Source organism: Juglans regia, chromosome 5 (genome assembly GCF_001411555.2).
Source record: "Juglans regia cultivar Chandler chromosome 5, Walnut 2.0, whole genome shotgun sequence".
NCBI classification, from domain to species: Eukaryota; Viridiplantae; Streptophyta; class Magnoliopsida; order Fagales; family Juglandaceae; genus Juglans; species Juglans regia.
Window position 1 is genome coordinate 8,621,128 of NC_049905.1, and position 23,399 is coordinate 8,644,526.

Genomic DNA, 23,399 nt, shown 5'->3' on the forward strand with positions numbered 1-23,399 from the left:
CTGTGTAGGGGTGAAAAAAATGTAAAATAATTTAGTATTTGAAAGACTAATTTAATTACGAAGATATGTTGTGCATCAATTCTTTTTTACCTTTGGGCAAAATGAAATTATGTTAACTTTTTTCAACTGTGGTTTCTTTTGCAATACCAAATTATAAAAATTAATACTATGCACTATAATGTATAAAAAAAATAATTTAATGTATAAATCGAGTTAAAATTGTGTCTCGTGACTTATTTTTCGTTTATCTTAATGACTATATCTTAGTCAAACCTATACATACAAAATGAATTTCATCTTAATATTTGTTTTCTTCTTGGTTATAGTTGGATAATTAATTATAGCCCTAATTAAAGTAGGCATATTATGAAGAAGACTAACCCCATATTGCATCCTTCTTGTTTCCATTTAATTATAGCCCTAATTAAAGTAGGCAAATTACACGATCTTAGGTTGGTGAATTAGATTTTCATAGAATAGGTTGCACAATCAACAGATAGTACTTATTTGTTCCTATTGTGTTCTGAGGGTCTCAGTAGTTTGTTACAGCATGCTGAAATGAGGGGGTTGATAAAAGGGATGGCAGCTTCTAAGGGAGGCATAAGGATCAACTATCTCATTTTTGCTGACAATTGTGTATTTTTTACAGGTCTAAGGAGGAGGAATGGTTTAATCACCTTCATATCTTAAATATGTATGAAGCTGCTTCTGGCCAGATGTTAAACAAACAAAAGACTTCAATTCTTTTCAGCTCCAACACTAGGGTTGCTGTTATGGAACGTATTCTCCTACATGTTGAAGGGGTTATTTGCGATAATTACAACAAATATTTAGGCTTACCCACTGTTGTAGGTAAATCTAAATATGAAACTTTTAAGGGCCTTAAGGACAAAGTTTGGAAGAGAGTTTCAAGTTGGAAATCAAAGTTCCTTTGTACTGCTGGTAAAGAAATACTAATCAAGAGGGTACTTTAAGCAATACCCGCTTACACAATGAGTGTTTTCTGGCTTCCAAAAGGTTTACTCAAAGAAATTGAAATGCTGATTGCAAAATTTTGGTGGAGTCACAATAAGGATGGTAAAGGGGTTCATTGGAAAGGTTGGTCCAATCTTGAAGCTATTAAAAGTACAGGGGGTTTAGGTTTTCGTGACCTCAATTGTTTCAATAGAGCCTTGTTAGTCAAACAAGTTTGGAGATTCACTCAAGAACCTACTTCTTTGGTTGCTCGGGTATTTAAGCAAAAATATTTCCCAACAGGCCAATTACTAGAGGCAAAAATTGGCTTATGTCCTTCACATATCTGGAGAAGTTTATGCTCAATGTTGGATATGGTTAAGATGGGGTACGTACGGAGAGTTGGCAATGGCAAGAGCATTAAAATTTGAAAAGACAAATGGGTCCCAATTCCCCATACTTTTCAGATTCAAATCCCTATGAATATTCTGGATGCTAAGGCTACTGTGGATGTTCTTATTAATGAGGAGTCTAATCCTGGAAAACAGATTTGTTGTACTCAGTTTTTAGAAGGGAAGAAGCAAATTGCATAAGTGGAATTCCAGTCAATTCAAGGGGAATGGAGGACAAAGTAATATGGGGTTTAGTTGAAAAATGTGTGTTCTCTGTCAAATTTGCCTATTTTGTTGATCTTAATAGGAAGAATCAAAGTTTGGGTCAGTCTTCTATCTCTTCATCGGATGTTAAGTTGTGGAAGAAGGTATGGGAGTTAGACTATACAGGGAAAGTAAAACAACTTATATGGAAAGCTCTAAATAATATTCTATCAATAAAAGAAAAGTTGTTCAGAAGGAAAATAGTTGAGAATACTATGTGCCCGATTTGTTTCTCAGCAGAGGAGTAGAGACATATGGTGCACTACGAGAATGAAGAGAGATTTGTTTCCAGATCTAGATTTAGTAGAGACATATGGTGCACTTCAAGCCTCTATCTTTGGCATTGAGCTGGGACTTAGGAGGATCATATTAAAAGGAGATGCCTTACAAGTTGTCAATGCTACCAAAGGCACAGAAGAACACTGGAACAACAAGAGATGTTAATCATAGACTTAACATACACTCAAAAAGTTTGATGAATGGTCTATAAAACATATCGAAAGGGATGCTATTAGAATAATTCTACTTATCATCCTCACACACCACATACTACATCTATTTTAATTTTTTTTTTCATTTTTCCTATAATAAATATGTGGTGTATTGATTATAAGTAGAACAACTTAATTAGTTTAATAAGAATAAAATAAAATAACAAATAAGAAAATAATAAAAATAATTTTAAAATATGTAAAATATGTGGTGTGAAGTATCATATCTCTCTTCAACTTTTTTTATCTAATCGTTACTTAATTATTACAACTTTTTCAAACTTCTAAACATAATACAAAAAACCAAACTTTTTCAAATCCCAAATAAAAATAAAGTTGAAAAATTATATTATAATAATATTTTTATTCAATTTTTGTTCTATTTCATTTTTTAAAACTTAATAAAAAAATCTTAACTCAAACTATTTCACTACTATTTACAAACCATTCAATACTATTCACACACACACACACACATATATATATATATATATATATATATATATATATATATATTATCTCAACTCATTCTCTATGCATCCTCTTAGAATCCAAATAAATATTATAGGAAATCTCGCATTATCTTAACAAGAAAATTCATATATCATTAAAAAAAAAAAAGCAAAAATATTCCACCGAGGCCAAGAATTTAAGACTCTTCCCTAAGTTACAAGTCATTTTACAATCAAATAACATATTCACGACACTTCATTAAAAATAAATTTTAATTTACAAAAACTCTATCATCTGTTATTCGCAATTATAAAATGAAAAATTTTACTTATCATCTTTACACTACACATCATATATCATACATAATTTTTTAATTTTTAATTTTTTTTTCTCTTATCAAATATGTGATTTATAGATAATAAATATAAGAATTCAATTAGTTTTGGATGAATAAAATTAAAAATAAATTTTAAAAAATAAAAATAAATATGATGTGTGATGTGTTAGACAATGAATAGTATAACTCGTCACTTTCTGCAGCCGGTGAGAGTAGCTATCTTCCTCTCTGCCCCGTTTTTTTTTTTGTCTTTTTTCTTAGGAAAGCGTATATTTGGGCATTAAAATTTGCCAGCGGGAAGAATCTCTATATATATGGAAAATCTAAAGCTGATTCAGTAATTGGCCATTAGAGAGAGAGAGAGAGAGAGAGTAAATCTTGCAGCAAGTAAAGAGACGGGGGTTCTGAAAAGAGTGGGAGAGGCTACAATATTACAGAGAGTAGAAAATGGAATCTACGAGTTTTTCTGTAAGGAAGGTTTTGGCTTTCCTTCACTGTCTTTGACGCAGACACGTTCGCTCTTCGCTCTCTCTCTCTCGCTCTCGTCTTATATGCCTCGTTGGCCTTCTATAAATAAGTCTCCATTAACGTGTATTGAACTCCCCTAATACCTAAATTTTTATTACTTTTGCCCTTTTCGTCTTGAAAATAAGAACGCCCTGAGGTGGTATGGAGGACTTGGGTTCTCTGTGGAGTTATCAAGAGGTAGTATTGCTCGTCTTCATGTTCCCTCCCTTAGAATTTCTATTCTGGGTCTCTCTCTTTTTGACATTTAAACCATCCCCACTCCCTGTTTTTGAACTCAAAAGTTTTTATTTTCTGTTTAATTATATTCTATTTAAGTTTCTTTCTGGGCATGTTCTCATTCGTCTACTAATTCATGTTTTTGCAAAGGAAAGATTTTCCGCCATGCATAGTATTCTTTTCTTTCGTTTTGAACACCACCGTGCATGGATATTGTCAGCATTCTTCTCCGGAAAAGACTTTTGATCTCAGTGGGTTGCCTTTTGGTCTTAATTCTCCGGAATATAAGCGTATCCCTCTTTCAGTTTCATTAAAATTTATGTGTTGTACATGCAAATCTTTTTTGAAGAAATTGCAAAATTTCCCTTTTTTTGGTCAATTTCTCCCAGTTTTTCTGTAAAAGTGCACGTTTTTGGTCCATTATGCTCAGGGAACATGAGCGATTTAGAATGTCTCGGTATTGATGGAAATTTTGATATTTCTCTGCACTAAGTTGTATAGTGCGATGCACAGTTCGAGGGTCTGTTAATGGTGACATTCATTTATTTTTTCCAATTTTCTTCTCTTGAATTTCAAAAAGAGGAACTTGTGAATCTTGATGGTCCCTTTTTATGATTTTACTGTTACTCTTAACTTTGATGTGGATTTTTTATTAGTTGGATTAGTTTGATACCTCCATTTCTGCCAATAAGATGCTTTGATTTTCCAAAAAAGGAGGTTGGTGTGGTGTCCATGGCGACTTTGAAGGGATTGGTCGATGTTGATTTTAGTAGTGCTCTGAATTCATTAATTCGTCAAATTTCTCAAGAATTTCATAGATATTGCAGTTTTTATACCTCTGAGTCAGGATTTCAGTGCCTTGCTTAAAATATTAGAGATGTTAAGTATGCACCCCTGAATTGTTTATATGTCTCTCTCTCTCTGCATTTTTTTCTGCCCAAATTAGCAATTGTTCCTTGAAACTCTCTCTCTCCCTCTCTCTCTCTAAAACTCACAGCCCTGTTTTGAATATTGTCAGAGTATGGATGAGCTGAAGCAGAAGCTTTTCTACACTACTGTTGAACTCGAATCACTCAAAATGGAAGCAAATGAGGAAATCAGAAAGAACAAGGAGTATGTGAAGAATTTACTCAATCTTCTAAAGATTGCAACCCAAGAACGAGATGAAGCTAGAGCTCAATTGCGGAAGCTTCTAAGCAAGCTCTTGCCCTCTAGCCCTTCTGAATTACTCAACATATTCCCTCATTTCCAGACTGAAAGTCCGCTTATAATACCTACTAAAGCAAACTCAAGCATAACAGAATCCAACAGTCTGTCTGAAACATACAACCACCAGTCACATGGATCTTCCCCAGTAGATTCCTTCTTTGATGCTGTTTCATCCCCAGATTTCTCAAACATTAATGTGGCTGATTCAAGTAACATCAGTTTTTTGAACCAGCCTTCTGTTCAGAAGTATAATGGCTCTATGTCCACAGGCATAGCCTCTTCACAGATTAACCCGGCTTCTGATGTAATTGATAATCTTGTTAAAGGAAAAGATCTTCCTACAAAAGGAAAACTCCTGCAGGCTGTTATGGAAGCTGGTCCTCTACTTCAGACAATTATTGTTGCAGGGCCACTTCCTCGTTGGCGAAATCCTCCTCCTTTGCAACCGTTCAAGATTCCTCCTGTCTCCATTGAGTGTCATGAGACTGCAATGATAAATTTTAAGTCTGCTCCAAATGAGAGCAGCATGGTTCATAAACCACTGAATTCATCCTCATCTCCTGTAATGTCTCGAGGGAGTTCTCAAACTTGTTCTGCATCTGTGTTAAACTTTGCCGATGATCTTTCTAGTTCATGTTTGAACAATCCTCGGCTATTGACTTCTTGTGCTAGTTTCAACAATTATGTCCCAGCAGCCAAGCGACAAAGGTTTCAATGAAATCACACTAAACTTTGCTTCAGTGGCTGATTGTGTAAATGGGATATACTTTATTTTCGGTTTTGAACTTTGAATGACATAGCCCTTCAACTTGGTTTATCATTTGTATCCTTGTACATCACTTCCATTTTCATAATGGCACAAGATATGAAGAAAGTTAAGCAAAAACCAGATTTAAATATTGGTATAGAATGATATGGGCTAAGAGTCATTATTTCTAAAGATGATGAAAGCATTGCTGCATTCTTAAGAGCAACCAGGGATGATAAAGAATATATCCATGTTGAACTTTTAGCCATCTTATTCTCTTTGCCACAAAAGAATTACAAAAAGTAAACGCACAAACTGATGTGGTATAATATGGTATGTCAGATTGTAAAGTTACTTTATTATAAAGTAGATCTAACGGATTCCATAAAATCACATCAATTTGTGAGTTTATCTTATGTAATCTCTTTGTGTCTGTACCAGTTATCATTTTCTTTTCTGTAGTTTTTTTCACTTCCATAAAAGAGGAAATCCATCCAGTAACACAGGATCCATAATAAAAGTTTCCTAGAGTTCTTTGTGTGGCCATATTGAATTTTAGTCTGATGCTAGCAACCGGAGTAGAATTTTAGTCTGAGAAAGGCTATATACCTTACCAGTTCTTACACTCGAAATTCTGTAATTCAGCACTTCGACATGATCGACTGATTCAGATTGATTTCCTTTGCCCATTGGAGTTGATAAAGATAATTTATAGGAGCTTAATATAAAAGCTCTATGTTCAATTGAAGTGCTTCCAGAACCTAAAATTAACATAACAGATAAACATGGTGGTATTATACATGGGTTTAAACTGCAAATGCTACCCCTCATTTCCAATCGAACTAACGAACCAGAAATTATAAACCTCTCGTCCTTTGATGATCACCTTAATTTGTTGAAGACATGAATGCCTCTTTGGAATCTGAATCATCACCAGTCATATTAAACGATGGAGCATTTTGCAAGCTTGCAGTAAGCCCTTACAGGGGACTAGAGCTATAAAAATGATTATCAAGCAGACTGAAAATCCCACCAAAAATAAGGTATATCTTCCTAGAAAACAAGGAAAAAAAAAATAAAAAAAAGCAAGAGAAAACAGTGTAAGGAGCCGGACTTAAGGTAGAAAACAATATTTGAGTTGGCTCTGATAGATCAGTAGCAGACCAAGTAAAATGTCATCATTGCCAAAGCATGCATTTTGAGAATCTATGGTGGCCGGAGGTCTGAGTTAACAAGAAGAGAATCCCTAAAATAGATTACCCAATTCTCACCTTTGACGGCTTTAATGCAAAAGGGAATCCTCAATGTTATCACCAACCTTGCATGTCCATATCTATTGCTGCTTCGATGTAACCAAACTCCACCCCCTCCCCTCCCAAAACTTCTACATACACTTCACATCCCTCGGACATATTCAGCAACTGAATGATTTGAAAACTGATTCTATGTACAGAGTTTTGCATAGCATCGGTCAGGCTCCAGCTCCGGCTCCGGCTTCTGAACCGGGAATTCCAACTAAGAATGCATGGGAAATTCCATTAATTGCCACTGTTTGCAGCGTCATTATCCTGTTCAGTTACTACAGAATACTCAAACCTCTCTACTGCACAAATTATGGTGTGATCTCTAGAAACCGAGTTGGAAGGCAGATTCTAAACGAGGCTAATCCTGATGATCCTTCCCTGCAGTTTCACAGCCATGCGCTGGAATCTTCCATCCTCAACTCTCTTCCCATATCTCAGTTTGAGAAGAGTAAGGAAGGAGAAGAAACCCAGATAACAACAGATTGTGCAGTTTGCTTGGGTGAGTTCGAAGAAGGGCAGTGGCTAAAACGTCTTCCCATCTGCACTCATGCCTTCCATGTTTCTTGCATTGACACTTGGTTTCAGACTCACTCAAATTGTCCTCTCTGCAGATCACATGTTCATGATCTCGCTCTGCACCATGAATTTGAATCTCCTGTTTCTCAGCATACGGTGCCGCAAATTCTAAGGAGAGAAGACTTTTTCCATGAAAGGGCTGAGCATTACCAAATCCTACGTTCCACGATCCTAACAACTTCCTAGTTTCAGTGGTTGCAAAAGAAATTCTTGTAAAGTTTTGGTCGACATTACCAGACCTTTCAACAAAATGAACAAGCAGATGCTGTATGTCATTAAGTTCGAGCTATTGAATGTCTCAAAAATTTAAATTTAAGTTAATAAGTAGATGCAATATTTTCACGACATTAATTCTGAAATGAGTACTACTATTGCTCAACCACGATTGAACAAAGTGATGCAACTGAAGAAAAATGATCTCGACATTTTTTTAGGTTAAAATTCAGGGAGCCTAAAAAGCCCATGATCGGATTTAAGAAGAAATGGGTAGAGATGTAGATTTCAATATAAAACAATTAAAAAAAAATCTCATTTTATACAGCGATGGCACTTTGGGATTAAAGACTCGTTTGGGATTAAAGACTTGTTTAGATATTAAGATGAGATAAAATAAAATAATTTTAGATGAATTAAATAAAATATTATTTTTTAATATTATTATTATTTTAAAACTTGAAGAGATTAAATTATTTATTATATTTTATATAAAAATTTAATAAAATTATAATGATAAGATAATATGAGATAGATTGAAAGTGTTTTCATATCCAAACAGAGACTAACGTTAAATCCAATTTGAGCTTTGCTAAGCCTATCACGATAAACATAATCTTTCTTTTAGAAGCTTTTTTATTATCATCCCCACACACCAAACACCATTTATTTTAATTTTTTTTTATTCCTCCTAATCTAATAGAATTCTTCTACTCATAATTCATTCATCACACATGACACATTTGATAAAAGAAAAAAATAAAAAATAAAAATTATGAATAGTGTTTGGTGTAAGGATTGAGTAGAATTTTTCTAGGGCCAAAATATCCATTAAATTGATCTATTAGGCACAATTACTGCAACAAGTGAAATTACTGATGACCGACTTTTCTCCCGAAGTCTTTTGAAAAGCAAAGATTTAATAAAAAAGCTTTGCATAAATGCAAAAGATTCACCATATAACCGACCAAGTAAGATGGTACCTTCAATCCTACTTGATTCAAATGTCAGCTAATCAAATAAAAAAAGGAAGCATGAACCATAGTTGAGACAAGATTACAACTTTTAAACTAGTTTGCAATACCACGCTGCTCACAGTCCTGACAAAACTCTCTTTAAATTGAAATGAAAAGAAAAGAACCCAAATGAGGATATGCCTGACACTACCTTTAGATAATACCAATTTTGTTTGCCACATCCAAGGCATCGTAGTCTGGTGTCAATCTAACATATGCCTTCTTGGTACCATCAGGCCTGCATCCATAGAATTACATAAAGATGAGCATCTGAATATATTTCAGAAAATCTGGGGAAGAAAGAGTTAAAAAGGCAACTTGTGCAAGCCATTTAAATTTGTATAGCAAACAGTTGAAATATCAGCACTGTAAAGTTATAAACAAGATCCCTTGGGGGAAAAAAGTGTTCTACATTATGTAAAACTATATGATCCATAATAAAATCGACTTGGAATCAACTCTCAGTAAAACATTATTTTTTACTCCACACAAAGTTCCAACCATTAAATTCAGCCATATCAAATTGAACCACTGTGAATCAATATATTTTTTTTGATAAGTCACCATGAATCAATATACATTAATCAGTATATTCTAATGAGTCATTATTATTCATCCCCAAAATCTGGAGTAGCCATTCAGTTCAACTGGATAGCTTGTAATAATAATAAAACTTGAAAGCCATAAAATATTAGAACAGTGAAAATAGCAAAGCATCATTGCGTACGAAATAGTTCACCAAAAAAGTATTTACATAGGGTGTAATATCCCAGATTGAATAGAGGACGTGGTGAATGGGATCTCACATTGATTGAGTGTGAGAATTTCTTGCCTTTTATAATGATTACAAGGGGCTCCAATTATAACCTTGACTAGTTCTTTTGGCATATAAGCCCTAATGTGACTTGGGTTTCCTTGGGTCTAACTCTCTATGCATGTGCGATGCACCATTAGATGCACCATTACAAGCTTTAACATCTAACTTTCTAGAGCTCAAATTTACTTCTATAAAATGAATCCATTTGAAAAAGAAACGAGGCAGCCATGTTTTGTAAACATCGCATAAAAAGACTTATCCACAATCTTGATAGGTACAGGATAGCAACTATCAAACCAAAAACTTTTTGCTTCAGACAGATGGAGACCTACAACAGACAGAAGTGCCATATTTAGCATGTCTCCTACTAAGGAAGGGTCTCTAAAGAATCAGAGATATTATTTTTTAGAAAGGTAAATAATAAAAATAAAATGCCAGATGTTTCTAAGGCAGATGTTACTGAAAACTGCACAATTTTCAGTTGTGGACACAATATATGAAATAAGAACTACAGGTTACATCACATTGAGGAAACATACTACAAGGATTTTTACCCACTAACCTGTCCTTGTCATCTAAAAATTGTGACAAGTAAAAGAGAAATACTATCAATTCTCAGAAATATTGAAGGCTCACCTGATCAAAGTATTCACTTTCTTAGCCTGAATATCATACATCTTCTTGACAGCATGCTTAATCTTCTTCTTGTCAGCACGGAGATCCACAATGAAAACCAAAGTGTTGTTGTCTTCAATCTTCTTCATCGCGGACTCTGTAGTGAGAGGATACTTGAGAATCTGATAATGATCAAGCTTGTTCCTTGGCGGAGCACTAATCCGAGGATACTTGGGATTTCTCTCCTTCTTCAGTGTCTTCGGTCGGTGAAAGGTAACTGATGTTCGAATCTTCTTAGCCTTCTTCTTGAAGGTCGGGCCCGTTTTCACTGCTTTAGCAGTCTTCAAGGCCTGCGCCTTTGGATCACCCTTTTTGGAACTGTCAACTGGACAAATCATGAATCACACTCCATTAAGGTGCAGAAGAGAAAAATATATGGAGTCATAAATATGGAAGTTCTAATTCATGCTGAAACGAAATACATTTTGAAAGAGAGTAGGATGAATCCACACTCCAAGGAGGTCCCAAACTACGACCACAGTTTTGTCAAACAGGTACAGTTTTAACCATATCTTACATGAACTCTACCCATATTAAAAAGCATGAAAAAAGCTAAAATAAGGGGTATAGTGATATACCGAACTTTCTTTTATTTCAAACGAATGAGAATGCAAAAATAATATTTCAAAAACACTCTATAAAGCTAATTGGCGCGGTGCAGCCCATTACACAAGGTTTACACATCTCACTCCAGTTCTACTCAACTTTCACAGCAGCCAAACAAGTAGACCATGAAAGAGCAACAAACGTAAGAATCGTAAAGAAAGTGAAAATGAAGCGAAATTAGATGCGGTGACCGAGGACCATACCTTTAGCAGGAGCCATTGACTGCCGAATCGGAAGAAAAATGTATAGTACACCCTTTCAATTACCTGAAAGCCCCAAAATAAATATAGCATACAAAGGTTAACCCTCTAAACCAACAAAGAACCCCAAAAATGACACGAACTTGAACCTCTCTTCAAGCATAACATAGAAATGGTAAAATAGCTTTAGAGAGAGAGAGGGAGATGGACCTGTTCGAGGGGAGCAGCAGACGGGGCCGTCTCTAGGGTTTGGGAAGAGTGGGATAAGCAGACTTTGGATATATAGATGGGGTACTACGAAATTACCTGAATATACATGTCTTTTACAATATTGACCAGCAATTATGAGTAGAACCGGGAATTTAGCCTGGATTTCTAAGATGGACCGGCCCAACTTCCAAGTCACAAAATGGGGCCTCTGTCCAATATAGGCTCGGTCAAAACCTAGCTTAAGAACATTAAGGATAAGTTTGGAGGGTGAGATGAGAATTTTATATTTTATTTAATGTTTAAAATATTATGTTTTAGTATTATTATTATATTGAAATTTGAAAAAGTTGAATTGAAATTTAAAAAAGTTGAATTGTTTATTATATTTTGTATGAGAATTTGAAAAATGTATAATGATGAGATGAGATGAGATGAGAATTTTATGTCTCATCCCACCTCCCAAACCTGCCCTAAGATTTCGTTTGGAATCTCAACTCATCTCAACTCATTATTATAATTTTTTTTAATTTCAATATAAAATATAATAAACAATTCAACTTTTTCAGATAATAATAATAATAATAATAATAATAAAACAATAATATTCTAATAATATTTTATCATTTCAACTCAATTCAATTAAGTTCAACATCCAAACGCATCCTTAATAGAGCCTTGAACAATTCCTACGTATATATTTTTTACTGCATGTGTGCCCAGTAAAACATACAAACCTATATTTGACACTGTTTTTTAATTTGGTTTAATTTAAATTAATTTCATGTATATACAACAATCAATTGGGAACAGATTGTGTGGAAACATTCATCGAAATTTGTGGTTTGCGACGAGAGAATTTTACAAATCAACTTTCAAACATCCATATATACAAGCATGCACATGTTTCATTATTTCTGAAAAAAAAAACACAAAAAAACTTGATCAAACATCCATATATACAAGCATGCACATGCTTGTGTGTGAACCATACAAAGATGTAAAAATAACATGGTTCATGGCATACAAATAAACAATACCAACCAACCTCCAAAGCAGCATTGGCATCACAGATAGTTGCATTTGGTTTGTTCATCTTGACATAGATGCTAGTTGTAAAAAAGCATAACATGAAAACCAAATTAACAGTTTAATAAGCCAAAAATTATCTCAAAAATTTAAACAAAAACATATAACTTAGTCAGATAAGGTAATCATGAAACTTTGACCAATATACCTTGTAGCTCGTACTATTTGTTGACCATAATTCATAACCCCAATTATCATAGAAAACATATCGTAAATCTCTATGAATATTTTTATGTTTGTTTCATTCTCTTGTTTGAGACAAGACGCAAGTAGATAATGTAGCATTCCTTTATAGTAAGAGGAAAAATGACATTAGGTGCAAATTTGTCTTGTTGTTTTTCTATAGAAAAGAAAAAAAAGAAATAATAAAATAATTGAGGATGAGGTATCAAATAGATGCAGGAATCAATGGAAGAAGTTGGTAATTTGTAGTTTACCAAAAGGAATTTTGATGTCTTTTCAAAACTGAATTCCTCTTCATATAGATAATTAACCTATGGAAGAAATTTTTTTAGTATTTATTGATATAAAAAGGAAAAAAGGGAAAATATAAATTTAATAAGAGATAGTTATGAATAAACCTGATCACTTAATATTGAAGTAGATACAATTATGTTGTCAGAACATAAATCTCTTTGATGAAGCGTTGAAGTTTCAGAAGAATTAACATTCGAAAACGATCCAATATCTTTTATATAAATGACTTCATTGTCGTTTGAATGAGAAAAGATAATATGTTGAGACTGTATTTGTATTTGATTTTTATTATTTGAATTATTTGGATCTCTTCCTTTTTCTCATCTGATTAAGCAGCATACCAATTTATTCTTACTGGATATTTTTCACACTCTTCAAGGTTTATTTATTAAAGTAGTTAGATAAAAATGAAAATAAATGGTGTTAATAATGTTTAAATGTATTTCTGCTTTTAATAACATCGTCTTACCAATCGACATAAAGTTATTGAAGGTTATAAATTCTGCGTCGATTTCAGAATGTAATTTAAAAAACATTTTAGAACATATTAAAGATGTGAGTACATATGTATATATAAAGAGATATTAATATATAACAAATATTATAAGCATTTATAGCTAAAGCAGAAAAAGAAATCAATTAATTCCAAATAATAATTTCATATAGATTATATTAAATAAACCAAATGAGAGAGCACACTTTAGAATAGAACAAATCTATTAAAAGAAATTAATAAGATGAGAAAAAGAAATATTCATACAACAAATATATAATGTCAACAATTTATTTTATCTGTACTTGCATTTATATAAATATAAAAAAATTGAATAACATTTTCTCTGATGATATATAAGAGAGCATACTAGAAAGTAGAGGACAAGTAAAAGAATAGTAGAAATTGAGGAAATTGACAACAACCAGCTTGAAGAACAGTAAATGAAGAACAAAAGCAGCAAGTTTGTAAAAAAAAAAAAAGAAAAATAAACAAGAAAATTGTACAGTTATAATTCTTAAATAAAATACATGTTGTTCATTTCCTACATATCTGAGTCGATATATATATTTTTTGAAGTCAATGTAAATACACTTCAAAACGCATAATAAATTTGATATTACTAAATAAACAAATGAATAGGTAGAATTTATTAAGAAATGAGGAAAAAAATTCATACAAACAAATATAGATTGATCTTAATTTTTTTGAGAAAGAATTTTATGAATAGTATGAATTTGGATTTTCTTTAAGTAGTTTCTCCTATGTGAAGACCAAACAATCTCACATTTCACACTATGTGTATGATTAAAACCACCAAACCCTAACTTTCCTCCTCTCTCTCTCTCTCTCTCTCTCTTCCATTCCTCATCTTCAACGCCAACACCCCACCCATTTCTCCTCTATTTCTTTTGAATAATTCTAGACATAAGCCTCACACCCTGCATACCCATTTAAAAATATATCATTTTATCTTTTTACCCACATAATGAAAATGATTTCAGACATATTTATAAGTAAAATAGGATAAAAAAGTAAAATGACATGTTTTTAAGTGGGTGTGCAGGGTGTGAGGCTTATGGATAGCACTGCTCATTTCTTTTTCTTTGCTAACACTTATTATCTTCAACTCTCCCTCTCTCTCTTTCTCTCCTAAGAATCACATTCCAGAGGCTTCTTTTAATCTCTTTCTCGATTTCTCCATTCTTTCTCTTCTTCTCTCTGTCTCACTCCCACACCATCATGCCGCACACAACGATTTGCTGCTTCTCTTAGCTACATCAAAACCAACAAGATCTCGACGTTTCATTTCACCTAACTTATCTATTCTTTTCATCTCTCTCTCTCGGAAGCTCCCTATTTCACCTTCATTTTTGTTTCGAACAAACACAATGAAGACGACATCCATTGGGCGTCGGTGTGTATGAGTTTTTTTTAGAAATTTCAACAAATTTAGACTTTTTAGTTTAAATCTGAGAAGTTTTACTTTAGATATGTTGATGTACCTGGGTAAATTTTTTTTTTTTTTTTTGTCTATTATTCAGATCTACAACTTTTTCCCTTTTTTTGGCAAAAAAAAAAAAATCGTTTTGTGAAATTGTTCTTTGTTTTAGCCGCTAGGAACACGGTTGTGTCTCATGGTAAATCTGGGATTTTTCACAAATTTCTTTCTTTAGATCTACATGTTTACATATTTTTTCGTAATCTTTTTTTTTTTAATCTTTACAAACTTTGACAAATCTAGACGTTTTACTTTAGATCTAAGAAGTTTTACTTTAGATTTGTCGATGGACATGACTGACAGTTCAAGCATTTCTCTTCCCTTTTTTTTTTTCCCTCTGCTCTCTTGTTTGAAATCTGAGATTTTTTTTTTTTTGTTCTTTCGATTGATGTGTGTTGATTTGTTTTTCTTTATCTGTTTTGTCCCTATATTTGTAGTCATTTCTAAAAAAACAATTCTCAATACATACAGATTTGACATTCTATTTCTCAGATTTCGGTATATTTTTTTTCTTTTATTTTTGTGCCTTGGGTTGTTGTAGTAATTAACTTGGTTGCAGACCCCTTTTTTTTCGAACGCTAACAAATCTCTCGATTTGCAAAAAATATCACCTCTGTGTTTCTTTTTAGTTTCTGATTTTTTTAGAATATTCTTTTTGGAAACGATAAGAATTTGAAGGTTCATCTTTGAGATCTATTTTTTTTCCTATAGATTTGAATAGATCTTCATACATTTGAAGAGATCGTGTTCAGAGTCGTGTTATTTTTTTACAGATCTGAGTCTATGCAACTATTTTTTCAACTCGGTTTATTTCTGATATTGTTTTTTCTTCTCTATAGATCTGAAGAAATCTTCATATATTTGAAGAGATCGTGTATAGATCTCAGTGTTATTAGAATTTTTCCTCCTTTTTGGTCACTCTTTATTGTTTGTTTTTGTTTTGTTATTGGTTTTTTTTCCCTCTAGATCCAAACAAATATTCATATATTTTGAGAGATAATGTTAGATATCCGCATTCTTAAGTTTTCTTCTTTTTTTTTTTTTTATCCATTTTGGTTGATCATGATTTTTTCGTTTTCTTTCACCCTCATTTTTCTTGTTCTTTTTCGCTTTTCTTTGTTTTTTCTTCCATTGTGGATCTGTAGAAAAATGAACTCATTTCCTACAGACCTGAGTTAATATAAATTTTTATTGAAAACCTTTTATTTTGGTTGTTCTTTTCCCCTATAGATCTGAATAGATGTTCATTTTGATTTTTTTTTTCGTATGGCCTAGCACTGTATGCAAGATTTGAGGTCGAAGAAGCCTAATTATCTTATTCTGTTTGGGTTTTATTTTCTTTCTTTATAGTTGAATATATTTTTTTTGGATAAATATTGAAATAAATAATATTAGTTTTTTTCTCTTCCAAATCTCAACATAGCTGAAACAGTCTATATGTGCTATTGCAAGTTCAAAATCCAAAATCTAAGAGTCAGCAACATCAGTAGAAGCAAATATGAAATACTCGATCAAATTTATTTTTCTAAATCGAAATGTTCATGTTTATTGTTTTGTCCTTATTTCCTTTATATATATATTTTTTCCATTCATCCAAAATGGATGAATTATTTTATAGTAAGAATATTTTTTGTTTATTTTTTAGAATTAACTACTCCTATGTAAATATATGACAAAAGAAATTAACAGAACTATTTAACTTACAACAATGAATATAAGAAAGCATACCAAAAGAGTTGGAGAACTGAACAGCAAAAAGGATGATTTAGAACACAGAAACATATTTGGGAAAGTTAAATAATGAAAGGACTGGAGTTTATTAGATAGAAAACAGTATAAAATAATGAAGACGAAAATACACTTACACTAAGCGGCAAGCGGTGGGAAAAAAAAAAGAATTCGATAAGAGCAACAAAAGCGATGGAAAATGGGAAGTTAAAGATAACAATGGGAAAAAAGAGTAAAATGGGGGAAAAAAAAAAACCTACGAGAAGTCAAGGACATAGTAGAAAAATAAATAAAAAATGAAGGGCAAAATTGAAAAAAAAGAGTTAGACAACAGTTGTCTGCTTATTGGCTAGGGAAAAAAAAACTAGAACTTACGAGAAGTCAAGGATAGAATGGGAAAAGAAATAAAAAATGAAGGGCAAAATTGAAAAAAAGAGTTAGATAACAACTGCATGCTTATTCTCACTTATATATATAGTAGATATATATATATTTTTTATGTCGGGAAATCTCTTCAAAGTAGGGTCTTTCTAACCCACTCCTGCAGAGTAAATCTCGATTTCGTGTACCGCACTCTCGGAAGTTTCCTTATACAGAATTGGTTAAATCGCTGACTTTTCACCAAGATATGTGTCCCTAAATGATTATTTGCACCCATAAAGTATTGAACCTTAGACCTTAAAGGGAATGATATCCCAAAGTCAAGGCCTTCACCACTTAGACTGACCCGTTGGGGTTATTACTATATTTTTCCTACTAGTTTTGATGTTAAAACAATTAATTGCACTAAATTTGATACTAACATAATGGATAAAACCTTTTAATCTCATGCCCGATTCATTTAGAGCTAATTTGGATAGTGAGATGAGATGAGTTGAATAAAATATTATTATAATATTATTATTATTTTGAGATTTGAAAAAATTGAGTTGTTTATTATATTTTGTGTGAAAATTTGAAAAAATTGTAATGATAAGATGAGATGGTTGAGAGTGTTTTTATATCCAAATGGGACCTTAGTTAAATCTTAAAATAATATAATTAACAAGTATAATTTTAAGAATAAACGGGTTACAAAATTTACAATATATGAATGCCAAATTTCAAGTATTTCTTAACCAATAACGACATAAAACTCATGCATTCAATAACAAAAGAAAATATTATTTACATTCGTAAAAATGTTTTTCGTATTGATATATTATTCAATTCGAACTGAAAAAAGGCATCTGATTTTCATAGATGATGTATTTCTTTGTTTAAGAGGTATGATTGTGGTTATGTTTTAAATTTTAATGGTTGTGTGCAATGTGATGAATGGAGTTTGTGATATTGAAACAATCGAAGCTCTTGTCATTTCTAGGGTTTTGCAATTTATTTCTCATATGGGCATTCAAAAGTTCATAATTGAAAGTGATTCACAAACTATTGTGACAATATTGAATGCTAGTGATGTTAATGGTTGATATCAGGTGCTTATCTACAAAATTTCAAGTTGTTGAGTTATGTTATACCCCTCGTGAAGCAAATTCTATAACCCATACTCTGGCTAGATTTTGTAAACAGATGGAGGATACTAGGATATGGTGGCATTCCATTTCAGACATTGTTAAATTGTTTGTTATTCTTGAAATGTCTATGTAATTATACTTGACATTCTTGTAAAGCTTACAAATGAATGAATTGTTTTAGTTATAAAAATAAAAGAGTAATTATTATTTAATTTCATAGTAAGGACTCGTCGTACTCATATTTTATTAATATATAACATTGCATTTCAAAATAGTTATTATATGAATAATTTTAAGATTATTAAGATAATATTGAAATATTACGTGATTTATACAGATATTAATAAATATTATAGTTCGTTTTATGTGTATGGATATTTATTGGATCTTTTAATTGTTCTTCAATTGTTTTATATTTTAATTCTTGTTTTAGGAAATTTATTTATTTTGCTTTTCTATTAATCTTATATTTTGTTAAAAAATTAATTTCTTTAATTAATGGGACATCTTTTAAGGAATTAATTTCTTTTGAAACAGGAGGAAACAAGAATTTAAATTGAATCTCTTCTCCCAATATTTTAGTAGAAATTCATTTTTTTTGTTACAGAAAAATGGTATAGTATTGTAAGAAATGGATTTCTTAGTATTACTTGTATTACCTTGGTATTAATATTTTTCCCTAAAATAAACATTGTTTTAAAACAAATTCTATTATTACAAATATGTGCATTTGATAATTTATAATTTATATTTAATTTTGTTCCATTGGTTTAGGATGGTCTAGTCTTAGTAGGAATATTTTTTCTTAGAAAATTATTTATCATCGGATAATTCAACTATATGTTGTTTTCTATTCCAGAAAGTATTTGGCAGACATGCTTCCCAAGAATCTTTGTAATTGTTGCTTATATTTAATTTTATTAGGAGATTTATTAGCAAAGTCTATTGCTCTACTAATTGGTGTAATAATTCCTTGATAAATATCATGTCCAAGAAATCTAATTTTATTTTAGAATAATTTTATTTTTGGTGATGAAACAACTAATCCATTCTGTTTAATAATTTGAACAAAAGTATTTAAATATTTTTAATGCTGCTCAATAGATGAATAAAAAATCAATACATCATCTATGTAAAATATTGAAAAGTGAGTGAAGAGAATTGAGATGAGATAAGATTATATGAGTTGAAATTAAAGTTAAAAGATAAATAAAATATTGTTAGAATATATTTTCTTAATATTATTTTTGTTTTGGGATTTGAAGAAGTTGAATTATTTATTTTAATTTGTGTGAAAATTTGAAAAAATTTTAATGGTGAGATGAGATGAGATGAGTTGAGAAGAGTTGTGAAAACAAACGAGATTTAAATATTTCATTCATAATATTTTGAAATTCAATAGGAGCATTTTATCCTCGACAAAATAAATTTTTAGAAACGGTATACTGAGTAACAGTTTCTATTAATCAAGAACTTTATCTTACAACAATTACTTAGTTAGACACATGAGCAAATTTAAATTGTATTTAAGAAGGATTAATACCTTCCCAATATTTTGAAAAAATAACAAAACATTATCTTAACTAGCCATATGCATGAATTAGTTATAATAAGCGGTATAACTGATCATATGCATGATTATATAAATATAAACGATAGAAATCATAACTGATAAATTTGCTGTCATTAAAAACATAATACTTATAAGAAAATTAATCCTCAAAAGGATTGGAGGCAAAAGACATGAAGAAATTATACAGAGAAATTATTTCAAAATTAAGGATGGAGAAAAGTGAAGAGCTTCAAATGATATTTTTCTAAATGTCCCAATTTCTTTACAGACTCTCATCTTTATAGACACTAAAATAGTAGCATTATACATATTAATCTGATAATAGACGCCTAAAGTTGTTTGGTTTTATGTATCGACGGATAATGGATGAGTGGTATCAATAATGCTTCTTTCTGATTAGTGGAACCAAATAGTAATCTGATAATAGACGCCTAAAGTTGTTTGTCTTCATACGTCGATGAATAATGGATGAGTGGTACCAATCATGCTTAATGTAATTTTGTTTTACTGGGATCACATCATAATTTGAAGGTGGTAATCTTTGAAAACATTTTTATAACATGATCGTAATTATACTTCTCTCACCATTTGATGGAGACTTGGTGGGCTAAGAATATAATGGTGTTGAAAGAAGGGTGATGTTTGATAACATATTTTCACTTCATAATTTAGTTTAATTTTATTTTAATGAAGAAAAGGAGAAGTGGTTGACAATGTTTTAATGCGGGTAAATAATCATTTAGGAATGAGAAAATTTTAAAACTTTCTTGGAGAGAGATAGAAAGAAGAAGAGGTTGAGGTCCATAATAATCCTAGTATAGTAAAAAAACATCACGAGAGTGTCTTGGTTTCCTGTAATTTGTCAAAATGGAGGAACCAAGAATGACGCAAATTTTTGTTTTGTTTTAAAAATATTTTTGTCTATGCTTACTGGTAATCGTAGTAATCATAATGTGACGGGTCATAAGGATCAAAAAAATTTTTTGTTAAATAAAGATTTTTTTTTCCTCCATTGTTTTAAGGTGAGAACTTGTTTAATGGTGACTTTATAAAAGACAATAATTGAAAATACAGGTGGAGAATGTTGAGTTTGAAGAGAGTAGGAGATTTGAGAAAGAATATTTGAATACGTGTCTACTATTATAAACTCATAAAAATGTCAGGTTTTCTTAATATTTTGTGGGATGTAATGTCAATCTAGTAAGAGAAAGGCATCGAGTAATTTTTGGAAATTAGACAAGTACTGAATTTTAGCCTCAATAGGAAAAACTGGATGCTAGTGAGTCTTAATAATAATAGAAGAGGCAGAAGGTTAAGACAAGAGTAGAAGACTAATAATTCGAGAAGGAGTAGAAGAAGAATGAGAAACAATTTTTGAATATGGTGGTTGTTATGAAACTTCTCAAGTTCCTCTTTGAAAAATAGGACTTAAGAACTACAGTTTAATACCAAATGGACTTACAGATCCAACAATTTTAAAGAACCAGATCACAAAATAGAAACAAGAAATTAACAATAATATAAAGCAGTGATCAAAGAAAACAAGAAAATAAAGAAAGTAAAGAAAGAATACAATCGATTTATATGGTTCGACCCTAATGGTCTACGTCCATAGCAGAAATAGCCTCAAAGCTTTATTGACGATCAATATCCTTCACAGAGAAGCCCTAGAACAACTAGCTTACAAAACCCTCTCTCACAAACTAGAAAATTGTACAGATTTTCTCTCTCAATGAAACCCTAGGTAGAAACCCTAGTTTCTCTTTCTTAAGCTCTCTCTCTCTCTCTCTCTCTCTCAGTCTCTCAATTACACAGACCCAAAATGAATGAATAATCGATTGTTATTACACATATCGAATAACTACATATATATAATTAAATAGATGCCAACACGTGTCGCAATCACGGTTTGAATAAGAAAATAATGATTGGAAGAGTTGAGTCAATTTGTTCAGTGAATTAGTAGATCTTTGTGTTACAATAAAGGGACATTTGGGTAATTTTACTTGGTATGGTAGAATCTAGCTTGTTCCAAGGTCCAGTTTATTTTAATTATTATTCAAATTATTCCCTTTTGTTATTTGATACTAATATCCTACATGCTTCATTATTAAATATTAAAACAAGTGGTTACCATATGATGAAAGGATCACGTACTTTAACTCTAGTTTATAGGATCCATTATAAACTCATGAAAACAACACTAGAGCCACAAAGCCCTTATTACTAGTCCAAAAGGCAACACATTATTATTACAATCTAGCATTCCAAATTCTAATATACAGATTTCTAAACAGATTCATTGGAATCAAATTACTCTTCCTAATGTATGAAAGTTAGATAATATAACTCAGTTATCTAAAATAGAAAATAATGCTACAAAAGATCTAGAATACATAGATAAAAAAAATGGACGAATCGGTCAAAATAGCTTTTCAACCTTCTAGTATGATTGTTGACAGTCATTTCTGATTATAATTTTAGTTAGAAATACATATTTATATCAATGAAAATCAGATAATTGAAGGCATATTAAATTAATTAATAAATCACTGATTCTTTCTTCAATTGAATAAGGTCTCCAACAAAATGTTTAGTTAATATAAATATTAAAGTATTGATAGCATTTTCTAATGGTTGATCATCTTCTGTTTTGATTATTGCATTCTTTCATAATGTTTCTATTGATTTAATATTCTATTTTTTTGCTCACTTCAAAGATAATGATCCCACCAGCCTTTTAATTGGCCAGTAAAACGTTTAACAATAATGTGAGCCACTTGATAATCTGTTTTTCCATTTCTTTTATAAACATTAGCAACCATAATTATTTCTTGGAAATGATTTAATATTTTGTATTCAGATAATTCATCTATATTAATGACTCTTCGTACTCATATTTTATTAATATATAACATATCATTTCAAAATAATTATTATATGAATAATTTTAAGATTATTAAGATAATATTAAAATATTATATGATTTATACAGACATTAATAAATATTATAGCTCGTTTTATGTGTATGGATATTAATAAATACTATACCTCGTTTTATGTGAAGATCTCTTATTTACCTAAAGTCCAAACAAGAATTTTAAAAAGCTGTATTTGATAAGAGTGGCTATTTGTCTTTGTGGATCGTATCAAGTTATAAATATTTGATTATATGGGTCAATTCAAATCTGACTAGTTAAGATAAACGGGTCAAACCTTTAAATCATAACTCGACTTATTTAGATAATAGGTCATGTCGTGTCGCCCGTCTTGACCCATTTAGAGCACTCTCATTGGATTAGCTAAAGTTAAAGTACATTTTTGTTGAATATAAGATGAATTTAGCATTTAGCTATTACATTCACATAAGTTTTTACATTGGAATAACTATTTTTTCATTATATGACAATAAAATAATATAAGATGAATTTAACTTTGACTATTCATATCAAATCTCCACATTGGATTATCTATTTATTCATTATATAGTAATGAGTAATTAATAATTTTGAAATTTTTTTTTATTTTTTTTATTTTTAATTTATTTTATTTTATCATATTTTACTATTCATAATATTATATATTAATTAGTAATTGTATTCTAATTATATTTTTTCAATTATCATTTAAAATGGAGAGAGAAATAATTGATATTAAAGGGAGAGAGAAATAATTAATATAAAATATATTTGATGAATGAATAGTTCCTTTCAAATTTAGAAATAATTTTAGAAATAACTGTAGCTAAATTTCAAATATTTAGAATTTAGCTATTCCAATGTGATTACATTTTATGGTGTAATAGCTAAATTTTCAATAGA

General features: G+C 31.0%; 3 protein-coding genes across 3 annotated transcripts; 2 read left to right on the forward strand and 1 right to left on the reverse strand.

Annotated features, from left to right (window-relative positions):
• Positions 1-3,261: 3,261 nt before the first annotated feature.
• On the forward strand, positions 3,262-5,813 carry LOC109021959. Its single transcript, XM_019004714.2, has 2 exons — positions 3,262-3,596; positions 4,654-5,813. Exons 1-2 carry the CDS (start codon positions 3,561-3,563, stop codon positions 5,560-5,562), a joined length of 945 nt encoding a protein of 314 aa, XP_018860259.1. The 5' UTR covers positions 3,262-3,560; the 3' UTR covers positions 5,563-5,813.
• A 1,224-nt stretch (positions 5,814-7,037) lies between these two features.
• LOC109021964 (E3 ubiquitin-protein ligase RING1-like) lies at positions 7,038-7,658 on the forward strand. The gene has a single exon (XM_019004720.1). The coding sequence runs from the start codon at positions 7,038-7,040 to the stop codon at positions 7,656-7,658; it is 621 nt and encodes a 206-aa protein (XP_018860265.1).
• Positions 7,659-8,587: 929 nt separating this feature from the next.
• On the reverse strand, positions 8,588-11,315 carry LOC109021970 (60S ribosomal protein L23a-like). Its single transcript, XM_019004727.2, has 4 exons — positions 11,210-11,315; positions 11,003-11,065; positions 10,155-10,518; positions 8,588-8,939 (listed from the first exon to the last, which is right to left on the reverse strand). The coding sequence occupies exons 2-4, from the start codon at positions 11,016-11,018 to the stop codon at positions 8,855-8,857; spliced, it is 465 nt and encodes a 154-aa protein (XP_018860272.1). The 5' UTR covers positions 11,019-11,065; positions 11,210-11,315; the 3' UTR covers positions 8,588-8,854.
• Positions 11,316-23,399: the final 12,084 nt, after the last annotated feature.

What these genes read in the sequence shown, in the direction of transcription:
- LOC109021959 (XM_019004714.2), top strand. Translation starts at nt 3,561, where the DNA reads ATGGAGGACTTGGGTTCTCTGTGGAGTTATCAAGAG. An exon ending in CTCTGTGGAGTTATCAAGAG is followed by an intron (nt 3,597 to 4,653) that starts GTAGTATTGCTC and finishes GAATATTGTCAG; the next exon opens with AGTATGGATGAGCTGAAGCA.
- LOC109021964 (XM_019004720.1), top strand. Translation starts at nt 7,038, where the DNA reads ATGTACAGAGTTTTGCATAGCATCGGTCAGGCTCCAGCTCCGGCTCCG.
- LOC109021970 (XM_019004727.2), bottom strand. An exon ending in AAAGTGAATACTTTGATCAG is followed by an intron (nt 8,940 to 10,154) that starts GTGAGCCTTCAA and finishes CTATGGATGCAG; the next exon opens with GCCTGATGGTACCAAGAAGG.